Source organism: Notolabrus celidotus, chromosome 17 (genome assembly GCF_009762535.1).
Source record: "Notolabrus celidotus isolate fNotCel1 chromosome 17, fNotCel1.pri, whole genome shotgun sequence".
NCBI classification, from domain to species: domain Eukaryota; kingdom Metazoa; phylum Chordata; class Actinopteri; order Labriformes; family Labridae; genus Notolabrus; species Notolabrus celidotus.
The window spans coordinates 4043335-4058772 of NC_048288.1; the positions used below are offsets into that span (position 1 = coordinate 4043335).

At 40.8% G+C, this 15438-nt stretch overlaps 1 protein-coding gene across 2 annotated transcripts in view; it reads left to right on the top strand.

Moving 5' to 3' along the window:
• ctnnd2a (catenin (cadherin-associated protein), delta 2a) overlaps positions 1 to 15438 on the top strand; it is a 518337-nt gene that overhangs the window by 399844 nt on the left and 103055 nt on the right. For both annotated transcript variants that reach the window (XM_034706751.1, XM_034706750.1), the window contains exon 15: positions 121 to 307. In XM_034706751.1, coding sequence (XP_034562642.1) covers positions 121 to 307 — 187 coding nt within the window. The remainder of the gene's footprint in view (positions 1 to 120; positions 308 to 15438) is intronic.

Sequence of the window (15438 nt, forward strand, 5' to 3'; positions counted from 1 at the left end):
AGCCTCTAGTGGACGCTCGATGAACTGCAGTTTTCAGCACTTCCACATACGCTTCATATTTTCAGATCAGAGGTTGCTGCTTGTTCTAATGGTGCGTTTCTTTTTCCCCTGTGTGTGAAGGTGTGCTGTGGAACCTGTCATCCTGTGATGCTCTGAAGATGCCGATCATCCAGGACGCCCTTGCCGTTCTGACAAACAGCGTCATCATACCCCACTCCAGCTGGGACTCCTCCCCGACTCACCATGATGACCGCAAGCTCCACCTTCATACCTCCCAGGTGCTGCGTAACGCTACAGGCTGCCTCAGGTAAGAGCCGCTCACACGTACATACTCTTTGTGTTCAGTCTTACTGAGGCATATACAATTCTCTTTTCTTTGCTCTCATCTACTCTGATGTTTGTTTTTGTTTGTGTGTTTGTGAAAACGTGATCAAATTAATGACAAAGCTTTACTGCGTCTGAGAATGAAAGCTGGCTGTTGGTGAATCATCCCTGCTGTGTGAATATAGATGCATATATTCACAAACTATAAACAATACTGTGTGCACTGTTTACTTTCTCTTCCCCTCTCATTCAATCGCTCACTCTCTTTCTCTCTCACTAACTTTTCTGCTGGTAACGATAGCAACAACCCCTCCAGTTGTGTAAGTCCTTTGTGTATCAGGACTTTCTTTTTGCTGCATTGTAGAGTTTGAATAAGTTTCATGCATTGGTGAAGGACGAGTTGAAGCTTCAAAAATCATGGAGTTTATTTGACTTCTCAGAGCACCAAGTTCAGTTATCAAAGATCTACTGCAGTGCACTTCAATTGAATGAGTTATATGAAGATGTTACATTTCTCTAACACTGGGAGAGAGCCAAATACCACTTTATAGAAAAGGTAGATGAGTTCAAATATTTGATTAATCAAGAGGCTCTCAGTGACCTGATGTTCTTCTTGCATCAATCTGCCTCAGGCGTTTAAAAGTGCCTTAATTAATATTACATAATTAACATTGCATCAAACAGGATGTGCCGGTATAGCTTAGCAGTTAGAGCATGCACACCATGTACTGAGGTTATAATCGTCACAGGGGTTGCATGTTTGACTCCAGACCTCAAACTTTTTCTGCATCCCCACAAGATCTCTCTCTCTCTCTTCATCTGACAAAAAATGTCCCAAAATACCTTTAATCAAGAAAACACTGAACCAAATAGTTGTTATCTGGATAGTAGCAAACTATGTGTTGCACATTTAGACACAAATAAGGGATTTTCCAGGCTTGCATGGATTTTATAATACTCTTACACGGGACTTCCACCAGATCCGTGACCAGTCCGTCTCTGATCCGCTGCAGTCCGGCTCTGTGCTCTCTCATCCGTCAACACCTACTGGTTGCGTTTTTGGAACGCAGCACAGAGCAGGACCGCCGGACAGCTGGAGTCATGTGACCGAGGTTTTCCTGCAGTAATCACTGAATCAAGGATTCTCCTCCACCTCTCCTCATCCATGTTGTCTTTCTGGTCCTCTGAAAACCTCTGACCTGTTGACTCCAGGCCTGGCTCCACTCAGCTTGACGGTTTGTTGTCATAGTTATGTTATGTGCTCTGTGCTGATTGATGCGTGGGAGTTAACACATGGTCTAGAATAGAAACCTATCAGATCCGGAGCTGTGACGGATCGGAGACAGACCGGACATGAATCTGCTGGAATTTGGCTGCTACTCCAACTGTTTATCTAGAAATACAAAACATAAGCACATCAGCTGAGCGTGGCTGCATACTACACATCCCGGTCTACTGAGTGACGCATGTGCCATCTTTCAGACTCACAGAGGTAATATAATAGCAGGCTAGAGGGGGTTTCACAACTGCATTTCGTGGTCAGCTGCGGACTCCTCCAGCTCCTTAATAGTAACATAGTTACAGTATCATGAGAAGAAAGCAGTCGCAAGCTCTCTTCTCACAGTATCTGAGATCGCATAGTCAAAATCCTTTGCAATTTCTGCTCGCAGGTCATCCATCATCTGCTTAATGCTTCATAGCATAGGCGGGTTGGCATCTTACGATTCTGGGAGGTCAGGTTCAGGTGGTGGCCAAGGCTTGCGGCCTGCCTTGGAGGGCTCAGTTTTGTAGCGAAGAGATGACATTTGTGGGAATATAGGGGATAGAAAATGGCTTAAATCCAACCGCAACATTCCCAGTAAACTATTTTGCTAGTTAATATTACAGAAAAGTGACAAAATATAAATGAATAAATTACATTCTCAGGGAGAGACCTTGAGACACGTCTACCTTCTCTGCGCCCCCAGCTGCGGCATTTCAAAGACGACTGAGTGACTTGCAAAACTCAACATAAAGAATCTTATTTGCATTAACAGAAGTCTGTTTTTTCTCGTACACATCTTACATTTAAGTCACTACGTTTATACATTGTTTCACCACTTTGCTCATCTCAATATACAAAGCATAAGCACATCAGCTCAGCGTGGCTGCATACTGCAGAACATCCCGGTCTACTGAATGACGCGTGTGCACCTGTGGATCCTAAAGACCCCTAAGCTGCCCTAAAATGACATGAGCCTTTTAATCACAAATAAAATACCACAGATGCTTGTGTACACAAATATTAACCACATCATCAATTAACTAGATTTTATACAAAATGAAAAAAATAAACATGAGAGTTGGGGGTGTCAGTGTCTATTCACATGCTTCATATTATTACAGGTCCCACATATGCAAAGAGTGATGGCATCTTTCCTCAGATACCATTAAAATATCACTGATTTGTAACGTGTAGGCACACAGGAAGTAAAGTAGACAGTCTGTCAACTATAGCTGTGTTGCTTGAACAAGAATTAAATGATAAATAAGACCTAATCCCCCTTTCCAACCCCAACACAGTCTCAGCAGATGTTTCAGAGGTTTCTGCCTGTTAAAGGAAGTTTGTCCTTGCCACTGTAACTTGCTAAATGCTGCAAAGTGCTCTGCTCATGGTGGATTAAGATGAGATCAGACTGAGTCCTGTCTGTAAGATGGGACTGGATCTTATCCTGTCTTGATGTTGTGTCTTTGTTAGTAATAGAACATAGAGTACAGTCTAGACCAGGGCCTGTATGCATGTCAAGCCACTACACAAACAGGACTATCAGTCTTAACGTACCGTTATGGAACAGCCCATTTGGCCGTAGCGTTAGCCGCATACACGACTGCAAGTAATTGGCCAATTAACTGATTGCGCCATGAAAGCGAGGCTGGTGCAAAACGTCATATGTCCACGGAACCTGCTAGAAAATCCCTATCTAACAAATTCCAATTATGCATGCCTACTACGCATAAACAACAATAAACATGGCGAGCAGTACCGGTGTGACTGAGAGAAGCTCAAGAAGCAATGGACATTTGATTAGAAGAATATAGAATGAACAAACAGCTGTTATCAGCAAGTCAATCCTCAAAGATAACAAACAAGGAGAAAGGGAAAGTCTGGCTTCAGATCTTGAACTGGGTAAATGCGTGTGGTGTTTCTGAGCGCACAGTAGAAGACCTACACAAATAATCAGCAACATGAAAGCGGCTTTGCACAACAAGCACCGCCGCCAACGTGGTCCAGGTGGAGGACCACCTGTCCCCCCATTGAAGGATGAGGAAGGAGTTGTTTGGGAAGGATTCACTTCATGGTATTGCTTGTAGGTTACCTAAGAATGATGTTCTAATTCATTCGTGTGAAATAATCTACAGAAGTACTTTTATTTACATGGTTATGATTTTCAATCAATCAATCAATCAATCAAGCTTTATTTATATAGCACCTTTCATACAAATAAAATGCAACCCAAAGTGCTTTACAGCGATTGAAAACAAGAAAGAAGCAGACATGAAACAATGGCAAGACATATTAGGGGAAGATAATAATAATGATAATAATAAAACTAATAAAAATACAAATTAAAAACAAGAACAACATCAAATAAAATAAAATAGAGAATAATGCACACCAAAATAAAATATGTGTAATTAAAATAAGTTAAAGCATCAAAATTAAGAATAAAAATAGTTAAAATAAATAGATTTAAAAGGTAAGGATAAGAGTTGAAAAATAAAACTAAGGCTAAAAATATCAATAAAATTAAGTAGATAAATAAAATTAAATAAATGAATGAATAAATACATAAAAATAGAATAAGATAACAGTTAAAATTACTAAAATAATAAAGCAACATTTAAATCAATATTACAGTAAAAGGTAGGGGTAACACTTTACAATAAGGGTCCCTTAATTAGCGTTAGTTAATGCATTATTAAGCATTAATTAACAGATTAAAAATAGTTTAATAATTATTATAATGTATTACCTAACATTAACTAACACATTAGTTAATGCATTAATCAGCAGTCAATTAATGTCCACTGCTCAGAGTTAATTAATACATTATTAAGCATTAATAAAAGTTACAAAACTTAATTAGTTAACCATTAGTGAATGCTTTCTGGACCCTTATTGTAAAGTGTAATACATGCATCACTTAGGTAACACATAAGTGCTAAACTGCTTCATAAGCGTTACTTAACCTTAATTAACCATTAGTGAATGCTTTCTGGACCCTTATTGTAAAGTGTAACACATGTATCCCTTAGGTAACACATACGCTGAACCAAAATTAGTTGAAATGTAGTTGAAGCAACACATTTTATTTAAAACAGAATAAAACAGATAATCACAGATAACATCATATGTAATGCTTATGAGGCAGTTTAGAATTCATAATGTGTTACCTAAGTGATGCATATGTTACACCTTACAATAAGGGTCCAGAAAGCATTTACTAATGGTTAACTAATTAAGTTTTGTAACTTTTATTAATGCTTAACGATGTATTAATTAACTCTGAGCAGTGGACATTAATTAACTGCTTATTAATGCATTAACTTATGTGTTAGTTAATGTTAGGTAATACATTATAATAATTATTAAACTATTTTTAATTTGTTAATTAATGCTTTATAATGCATTAACTAATGCTAATTAAGGGACCCTTATTGTAAAGTGTTACCAAGGTGGGTAATAAAATTGTTAAACCCTACATAAAAGCCAGACTGAATAAATATGTTTTTAGTTTACGTTTAAAAGTCTCAATATCTCTATCAGCTCCTCTCAGATCCTCCGGCAGGCTGTTTCATAGTTTGGGAGCGTAGTGGCTAAAAGCAGTGTCACCAAATGTTTTAGTTCTGCTCTGAGGAACAGCTAAAAGAGAGGAGCCGGAGGATCTGAGAGACCTACCTGGTTTATATACTAAAAGCATCTCTGAGATGTAGTCTGGTGCAAGGCCATGCAGCGCCTTAAAAACCAGTAAAATAATTTTGGGTGCACTACAGGGTGGAATTGCGTATGAACAGGTGTGGTAATCCTGCAGTTAGCACCTGTAATGGTGGGGTCTTCCGCCATTCAATGTAATGCTTTGTTGGGGCATTAACCTGGCTCATGCATACTGTAAGTTTTTTTTTCACCATTAGTACAAACTGCCCGTTTCCATGGCTAATGGCTGGACGTGCATACGGGCCCTGCTCTGTTTGTAAAAGCGTCTTGAGATAATGTTTGTGGTGGTTTGGCACTATACAAATAAAGAATGATTGATTGATTGATTGATTGATTGATTGATTGATTGATTGATTGATTGATTGATTGATTGATTGATTGATTGATTGATTGATTGATTGATTGATTGATTGATTGATTGATTGATTGATTGATTGATTGATTGATTGATTGATTGATGCTGCCCTCTGAGGTTGTGCTGTTCTGCAGAATATTAGCTCGTCCTGTAGCCTGGTACCTCTGACCAAATCATATCGTCCTGATATTCCACACGACTGCACCTCATTTTTTATGATATTATGCGTACAGCAGTGTCTTGCTCAAACACTCGTGCAGAACTGAGGTTTTGCATTGTAGCAGTGTGTATTTGACTTGAATGTCTTTAGTCAGGGAAGGAGCTCTTGTCCTTGATCCCTTAAACAACATTTGTTCATCTATATACACACACACACTCTCACACCAACTCCTCAGAGGGCTGAGACTGTTCAGAAGAAAAAAACTCAGTGTCCACTTGGCAGTCTCCCTTTGAGCTGTATACTCAATCAACCACCAGCAGCCTCTGGATTAAACCCCGTCCCACTCGCTGTGCAGAGCTCCTCGCAAGCTGTTTCCAATGGTTATCTCCTGCTATTCAATGTCTCTCAAAAGCGTTTCAAATTCATTCTGAAGATGTGACAAACAGGGTTTTGTGTGTATTCACATCATTTTGTATATGAGGTGTTTCACTGTGTGTATGTGAACGTGTGTATGTAATCACTATGAACAAACAAAGGCTCCAGTTGCAGTAGTCATTGTTCCGTTTCATTCAGAGTGTGAATACCAGTTTGTATAGGCGCGGTTTGCCAAAACATCTACAATCCTTAATTGTGTTAACTAGCATGCAGACCTCTCTGACTCCGCCTGAGGCTACTTGTCAAATCCAGTCCCCTTAAAGTCCCTGGGAAGACTCTGACCATGTTTGCATGTTATGTTAAAGTGGGATCTGGTTGATCAGACTTAAAGATACACGCCTTAACTCCAGGTGTGACTAATCATGAATGCATGCTAGGATCTGATCCCACAGCACACATACCAAGCAAGTCTCGGAGGCGCACTGAGGACCGCCCACTCTCCCTTTATCCACAGTAACAATCACATAGAGTAACAGACCATTTTTGACTGGTTTAGTATTTCTCAGCTGTCTCAAGTTTTACTCCTAGCTCTCTCGGGCCATGTGTAGAAGTAATATATTAGAGCTGAGTGGACAAGGGGAAAAAAAAACAGGGCCTATAGAATCTCAGTATTAAGAGAGGAGGCTGCATGAGATCCCTCTCTGAGGAAGAAAGAGGAGGAGAATACAGGTGTGATCAGTGATAGTTTGTTAAAGTGTTTAATGTCACTGAGAGGAAATGTGCAGACCTTCAATCTGTCTGTTTTCATGCATATCTGTCCTGTATTTCATTGCAGACCATGATATAATGCATGATCAATGTCTGAATGTTTGTTTATAACGTCAGCCTTTTTGTCTTTTGTTCATATAATCAAAGTTTGTATCACGTCAGTCTGTGATCGTCCACTCTGCTCTCTACTCATGCAGCATGTGTGTGTGAGAAAGAAAGAGAGACAGAGAGCATCCTTCACCCTGTGTTGTCATCAATGAATGTTTTCTATGAATGGTGTATGGGGCTCTGTGTTAGTTTGCATGTGTTATGGTGAAGTAAGATCTGATCCGTCCGTCCGTCCATCCATCCATCTATCTATGGTCTATGGTCTATAGTCTATCGTCTTTCTGGTCACTTGTGATCCAAACCTCCCAGTTGGATTGTTAATTCTAGGTATGAACAGCCTCTTTGATCCAGCACTAGCTCTTCTTTTTCTAAAGTCATGCATCTCTATCATTTATCATCAAACTCCTCCTCAGAGGATCTCCAACCACTGTGCAGTCCTGGATTTTCTTCTTTGATACAAAACTTAAAAAAAAAGTGTGGCTCAAACAACCATGTGGACGCTGAAATCAAGTGTAGTGTTGTTTTCATAAACCTCCCTGCCTGTTGTTTCCAGTATTATAACAGAACAGCATAGGAAATTGCCACAGGGGCCTGAGCTACAGGATTGATTATGCACAATAACTCAATCACAAATACCTGGAGAAAAAAGCCCACTCAGAGAACTAATAGCTTTGTGATTGAAGTAAATATTGCATCAAGGAGAGTACAAATGAGAAATATTTACTCTGATACGAGTGAGAGTAAGGTTAGTGTTGATAATACTCATTTTCAGGAAAAGATACATCTCAATAGCCTCATACTTAGTCCACATGCATATGGATGGGGATGTCTGAACTGAACTGAGATAGGAGGAAGGTCCTATTACCTCTGAAGTATTTAAACATATATATATATATATATATATATATATATATATATATATGTTTTTGTTTCATTTAACATTTATTTAACCAGATAAGAGCCCATTGAGATCAAGACCTCTTTTACAAGGGCGACCTGGCCAAGAGGTCAGCATGAGGACAGCATGTCTTAAACAAATACATTTAAATATCAAATACATGTAAATAAATACATTTTTCTTGGTATAAAGAACAACTCTTGTAAGGCTTATATGTGTTACTATATGATCTGAAGGCCAATAAATTCCCTGTCTCGTCCCCCTCTCTCTCCAATCATCATGATGACTGAGTTATCACTTTTCTTCTTCATGTGTTTCCTCAGATCGTGTTTTTAACTTCCCATCGCCATCATGTTTACAGCTAATGCATGTGTTCCACCTTTTTTCCCCGGCAGCACGTTTCCATGGTATTTGTTTTGAGCTGTTGTACGTCTTTTTGAGTTTGCATCACTTCAGAAGTTGAAGTCTGTATTTTCTGGTGGGGATTGTTTGGGCTCTTGCGGAGCGTTTGCTCTCGTTGCCGCCGTAATTCGGCTCATTCTGACACGTGAAAACAGAGGAGAGATCTAAAGAGTGGTGTACAAGGTTGAAAAGGGAAGCCCCTTTCTTTCTGCGGAACATCTCTTGGTATCTATTGATGCAGATTTGAAAGAGTTTGCTCTTGAGGTTTTTTAAGTGTAATCTTTTTGCATATTTACATATCACAAACTCAATTCACCTCTGCTGCACTGCGTTGGCAGCTGAAGTCTTAGATATCACAAATGCTTAAAATAGATTTTTGTTTTATTCAAAAAATGAATTTTTCTTGATCTTTTCATTTTTTGTTATCATAGTTTTTTTTCAAGTGTAATTGTAGACTTTCCTTTTTGGTCAAGTTGATTATTACCCAACCCGCTGAGGTGTTTATCGGACTGTAGTGTGTGTGTGTGTGTGTGTGTGTGTGTGTGTGTGTGTATGTGTGTGTGTGTGTGTGTGTGTGTGTGTGTGTGTGTGTGTGTGTGTGTGTGTGTGTGTGTGTGTGTGTGTGTACTTCTGATGATACAGGGGAAGACAAATGACGCTGTCTAGCACTGCTCCACACTCTGAAGTTAAGGATCAAATTGTGCGAGCTGGTAAAGGAGTGACATGGATGGAGAGCAGGGAAAGGCCAAAAGTTGTAAAGATTAGAACAAATGGAATATAGAAGTGGAGAGCAATGAGAGGGAACCAGTAACAGGATCTCATAGAGAGGAGAGCTGAGACACTGAGAGTAATGAAGGTGTTTGTGCTGCTCTCCAGGGTTGTTTTCTATCTCAGTATCTGTTCCGGGGGGTTAAAGTGACACGAGGCCACAATGTTCGGGCCTCAGTGTGCCTCAGCTCAATTTCAGACCTCTCACCTTAATCATTATCGCTTCACTGTGTGTGGATGTGTGCTCCAGGGTGTGTGCATGCCTGTTGTGTACATGTGTCAGTCTTTGCCTGTTAATGTATCTGTGTGTTTAAGGTTGAGTTGTGTAAATGTGAGCTTGGATACGTGTATTCATTATAGACTGGATAATAAATGGACGTAGCATCTGTGTCGTCACAGGTCTGTCGGCGGCAGCCTTATTGGAAATGCTGAAATCAACCTAACTTCTGTCGAATTTGTGTGAGGTAAAGAGGCGGGCCTTTAGCCTCCTCGCTAACAGCTACAGGGTGCCTGCCTGTCAATCAAGTCAGCCATGCCCTTATATGGGCAAAACTTGTATGTTAAATATCTTAAAAATTGACAAAAATAAAAAATCTCTATCGGCACAAAGTGGCTACTCAGACCTAAACTGTTTGGTTTTTGGAGCGTTTTTGCCTTTATTGATAGGACAGCTGTAGATAGACAGGAAATGTGGGGAGCAGAGTGGGGGAAGATATGCAGACAATGGTCGCGGCGGGAAATCAAACTGGCGACCTCTGCGACGAGGATTAAAGCCTCTGTATGTGGGGTGCTAAAACCATCCACCAGCGCCCCTAAACAGTTTTTTGAACCAGGCTGTAAACATGTTTATTTCTGCTGTAAAGATCGTCTTCTTTGAATGGGTGTGTATGTGGTTTCCGGTGTTTCTGCAGACAGCCTCTAGTGGACGCTGGATGAACTTCGGTTTTAGCACTTCAGCATTGGCTTCATGTTTTGAGGTTGCTGCTTGGTATGCATGCACATGTAGGTGTGTGTGCGTGTTTCTGCACATGCATGCAAGGCAAGGGGTGTTAAACTGAATCAATCTCAGAAATCCCAGCCTGCCCGGGGGAGCTGCATATGAAAATGGGACTGAACGGGTGTCAGGTGTTTCCATTATAGGAGTGTGTTGATGTGTGTATTTGCATGTATGTTTGAGTGTTCCTGTATGCCTATATAAAATGTGGGCCAAGCAGCTAATGATGACGATGGACCCATATGTTGTCTAATCCCATCCACACACAAGACACATGGTGTTATCAGGCCAGACACGCGGGCTCCTGCAGAGGGGTTTCCATATCCTTCGTTCAGGGGCTGTTTACCTCCCTTCAGGTTTTTGGTTTGCAGCCAAGCCAGATAAAACCTGCTGGCTCAACACTGTACACACCATTTGTATAATCCTGTGTGTGTGCATGTGAGTGTGAGTGTGTGTGTGTGTGTGTGTGTGTCTATTTTTATCCTTATCAAGATCACTCAAGCACTGTTAATGTGTTTCCTGTCCACAGATGAGAGATACGATGAGTTAGCATGAATCAAGAATAAGGAGAATGAGTTCATGAATGTGTTTGTTTCCATATTTATTTCAATAATAATAATGAGCGAGGGCCATCTGGTGATGACCCTTTACTGCTGGAGCCTCCCTCACAAACCACACACACACACACACACACACAAACACACACACACAAACACACACACACACAAACACACACACACGGTCAGACACTTGTGCAGAGCCACCACACACCAGCTGTTGGAAACAAAGTCATTTGTTCCTTGAGCAACATTAGAGAGCCATCTGTCTGGCACTCACTCATGTTCACATCCTTACTGGACATGTTGCAGGAATCTTTCAACGACTAAAGCTGCAGAAAGAGACTGATGTGATTTGCTCAGTCACTCTTAACTTAATTCCTAAAGACATTGTTGCACCCTTGAAAATGAAAATCAATGTCAAATGATGAATGTGAAACTATTTCAGTATCTTTTTAGAAGAGGAAACCTTTGAAAAATGAGCTCCAATTTGCCTGTTTAATGACTTCCGAGCCAGTTCCTGCAGATACCAGGAAGCTTGTTAGTGAACTTTTTCTCTCCTGTGTGTGGGTGCTTCAAATAAAAATACACAAATGTGTTGTTTACCATTGATTTCAGTCACAGTACCCCAAAGGTTGTCTTAGCTGTAATTATATATATTTATAAATTTTCTTGTGTGCGTTTTAAAGTCATCCAACCACAAATTACACACACACATCTTGTTCCTTGGAGCACAGCTTAACTTGTACCTTGACTTCAGAGCAGCAGTGACCACAAGCAGAACACCATGAGCTGTGTTTGTTTCTGCAGCTTCCAAGTAAAACTGTGTTTGAATGGAGGAAAATGTGATTCTCATTCCCTGGGCTTTAAAATTTGTATCTTCAGTTTTTTTTTCTTAGCTTTTTATGCCTTAATTAAACGACAGTAGACACAACACAGGAAACGAGGGAGAGAGCCATGCGACAAAGATCCCCAGCTAGAGTTGAAGCAAGGACGTTGCGTTTCATGGTCGGCATTCTGTGTCTTTCTGTACTTTTAATGATGCTGGCCCAGCAGTACTCCAATAAATATTTTAATTTGTTTTTAATTTGTTTTCCTGAAGAGGGCTCATGCCACAGCTTTGCCACACTTTTCTCCATGTTCCTTTTGGAACATTCCTCCAAAGAATAAACCAAATGTTGATAATTAGTCTTGAGAAAGACAGAATATGTAAGTATCCCCATTTAATGGCCATTACCAGGATTACACAATGTATTTTAAAAATTCTGAGTTAAGTGTGTAAATGGTTTGGTATTTAAAACTGGCACCAGTGGCTCTTTCCGGTTACTTAACTGCAGCTAAAATAACAACTGATTAATTCTGAATGGGATGCTTAATCAAGTTCTGTGTCTTTTTGCTCAGTAGGTAATTAATTAACGATGCAGGCTAATGAGTTAGACTTGAATTAATGAGGAGTGACATCAGATAGGTTGAAGTGTAAGCCTGTAATGGACTCGTTAAACAGCAGAGATTACCACTTAAATTTAAGGACATTCACACACATGCGCACACACACATGCATGAAAATAATGGAGGTGCTCTCTCATGGCAAACAGGTTTTAGAGTTCATGCACATTTTTTTTTACTGAAAATATGACTTTCTCTACTCATCTGCCATTTCAGATTCACTCTCTGTCTGAGTGATAATTAGGGATGGGCATTTCAAGCCAAAATACTATTTGATAATCATTGGCATCTACTCCATGATTATTCAAATAATCCCCCCCCCCCCCCCCCCCCCCCCACACACACACACACACACACACAGCTGTCCCATTAATGTCCCGTTTGTGTTAACCAGCAGCAGGACGAGGTGCTGCACGGTGGTTTGAGTCCCCAGTTGGGCAGGTGTGGAGTTTGCAGGTGTGGAGTTTGCATGTTACCCCCTTGCCTGCATGGGTTCTCTCCAGGTGCTACAGCTTCCTCCCACAGTCCAAAAACATGGGCTGTTTTCAAAACAGCCAGCTACATACTACCTACTAATGTAGTAGGCAGTAGGTACTGCTTACTACAAACTGCGTTTGAATTTAGTCTGTAGTCTGTCTGTTCTGTTTGATCTGTGTTGCAGTACGCTGGGCCAGACGTCACTGAATTTCCGGTTGCGGAAAGCGGAAGTAAACAACGACCAAGCTGATCGATAAACTGCTTCTTTATCATCACTTATTATTTAAAAAGTTAGGAAGTGGTTTATATGGAATTTAATAATTTTCACAGCACCTAAAAAAATGGAGTTCCCCCCATCAATAAAGAAGAGAAAAGAAAAAGCCTAATGAGCGCTGTGCATTGTGGGAAACAGTACGCGTGGGAGACTGGTCCGATGCAGACTGAGACAGGTTCCCGAATCAGTACGACACCCGGGTAGTTTTGGCATTTTGCTCTTGTTCACATACTACATACTGAATTTAGGCCAAATCAGTACGTACTGCTAGTATAGTAGGCTGTTTCAAAAACAGCAATGCTCACCAGGTTAATTGATCACACTAAATTGCCTATAGGTGTGAGTGTGTAGGTGAGTGGTTGTCTGCCTCTCCATGCCCTGGGATAGGTTGGCGACCTGTCCAGGATGTACCCTGCCTTCCACCCAAAATCAGTTGGGATTGGCTCCACCCCCCAGTGACCCTGAACGGGATAAGCGGTCCAGATAATGGATGGATGGAAGGACGAGGTGCTGCTAGTAGCGGGCACTGTCAGCATCTATCTCAATCTTTATGTCAGTGTTTCTGTGATGCAGCTTGGCGTGTGTGTTTAAATTTTACAGTCATGCTCAGTCTCTGGAAATACCTGTGTAGTAGTGTGAGATTCAGAAACAGAGAGAATCGCACGACTGTCGATAATGTTTTCTTATTCTTTTTCTATTCAATGTAGTTAGAATTCTTCTTCTTCTGTTATTTAATGCAGTTGGCATTATTCTTCTTCTGTTATTCAATGCAGGTAGCATTCTTCTTCTGTTATTTAATGCAGTTAGCAAACAGCTTTAAGACGCTCTCTAGCCACTGTCTGGTGTGAATACCGTATTCTATCCACACACCAGTAAAAACGATGTAAATTTGTACTTTTAAAATGAGAAAATGTTCAAAGTAACTCTTCGTTTTTTACTAAGTGAACGAATATTCCAAAACCATTGCCCATCCCTAGCAATAATCAGATGTACAGATTAAGTTTCCAGAGTCTCATATGTTAGAGTGACAAACCTTTGTCAAACGCAAGCGATCATTATCTCAATATTCAGTGGTGTAACGCAGCAAGATGTGAGGATGCATCACAACCCCCCCAAAAAAGTGAGCAGCCTATTTTCTGCAGAAGGAATCCTCAGTGAAAGAAAGCCTCACGGTGTTATTCAGTAACTCGCACAGAAGGAAAGGCGTGTGCAGAAAGTCACAATATTTCATGCTTCATTACAGAACCACTAGACTCAGAAACACACGTGCACAGGCAGCAAGCGCACACACCGATACAAACACAAATACTTTCTTTCTTGCAGGAACAGAAATACACCCTCATGGTATTGTTCTGCTCCACAGTGTTGGGCAGCTGTGCACAGGCCACTCCACGGCAGTGTGTCCAGACAAACACAGGCTATTAAACAGTGCATAACAAGCAGCTGCTACAGTTTAAAACATTGCGGGAACAACTGCAGCATTGTTTTTTTTTTTATTACATGTCATTCTGTGTGTGAAGGAATCTGCATAGAAGCTCAGGAAACACCTTTGATAACAAGCTGCAGATTAAAGTCTCTCTCCAGGTCATCAAATACTGACACACAGTCATAAGATAAGATAAGATACTCCTTTATTCGTCCCACAACAGGGAAATTCATGGAGTTACAGCAGCAAACAAAAAAGTGTACAGTACAAGAATTTCAACAAGAATATATATAGGAAAGAAATGTCCATCAGAGACGACAGCTTGGCCATAATTCTCCTGTCAGCCACCACCTCCACAGGGTCCAGGACTGAGCTGGCCTTCTTCACCAGTTAGTTCAGTCTTGCTCTCCTGTATCCTGTCCGCCCACAGCAGGGGAAATCCTTCCAATGTGGCATCATGTCCGGTGTTAGCTCTGTTAGCATGATGCTACCCTGCCAGTATTCCCTCTGGTGCTGGGTTAGCTTGTCCACCTTATCGTAGATAGATCTTACATTCCCCATAACGGTGAGTGGAAGGACAGGTCCATGTCGTCTCTTCTTAGCTTGCACCTCAGTACCAGCACGTCGTCCTTGCTGTCCCAGCTGATCTCGTATGTAAACAATGTTACCATGGATACATGCAGGATCTCCGGACACACACAGGAACAAAAATAGTAAAAACACCTCTGCAAACGCAGTCAGTTTGGTGTCTATGGCTAACAAATGAGTCATTAAAAGTCATGACAGGCTCCAAATACAGAGAGAACTAAACAGATATGAAAAAAAAGGTTGAAAAAAAGAACAATGAAGAGAGAGCTGCTGCAACAAGCAGCCACTCAAGTGGCGTTAAGCAACAGAAAGACCCTGCTGCATCGCTGTCAGACCCACGAGATGTTATTTAGCATCTCTTATGTGCATCCAGAAATGTTTCTGTTGTGTTTTATACGACAGGCTGTAGTGTCTGATTTCTTCTAATCTTGCCATAGACTTTCTTGTGCGTTTTGGAGCCAGAGTAGGGAACAACTCTTGAAGCCAAGGTATCGATGTCCCAAACACATATTTAACCAACAGATGAAACGAGTCATGGTGCAA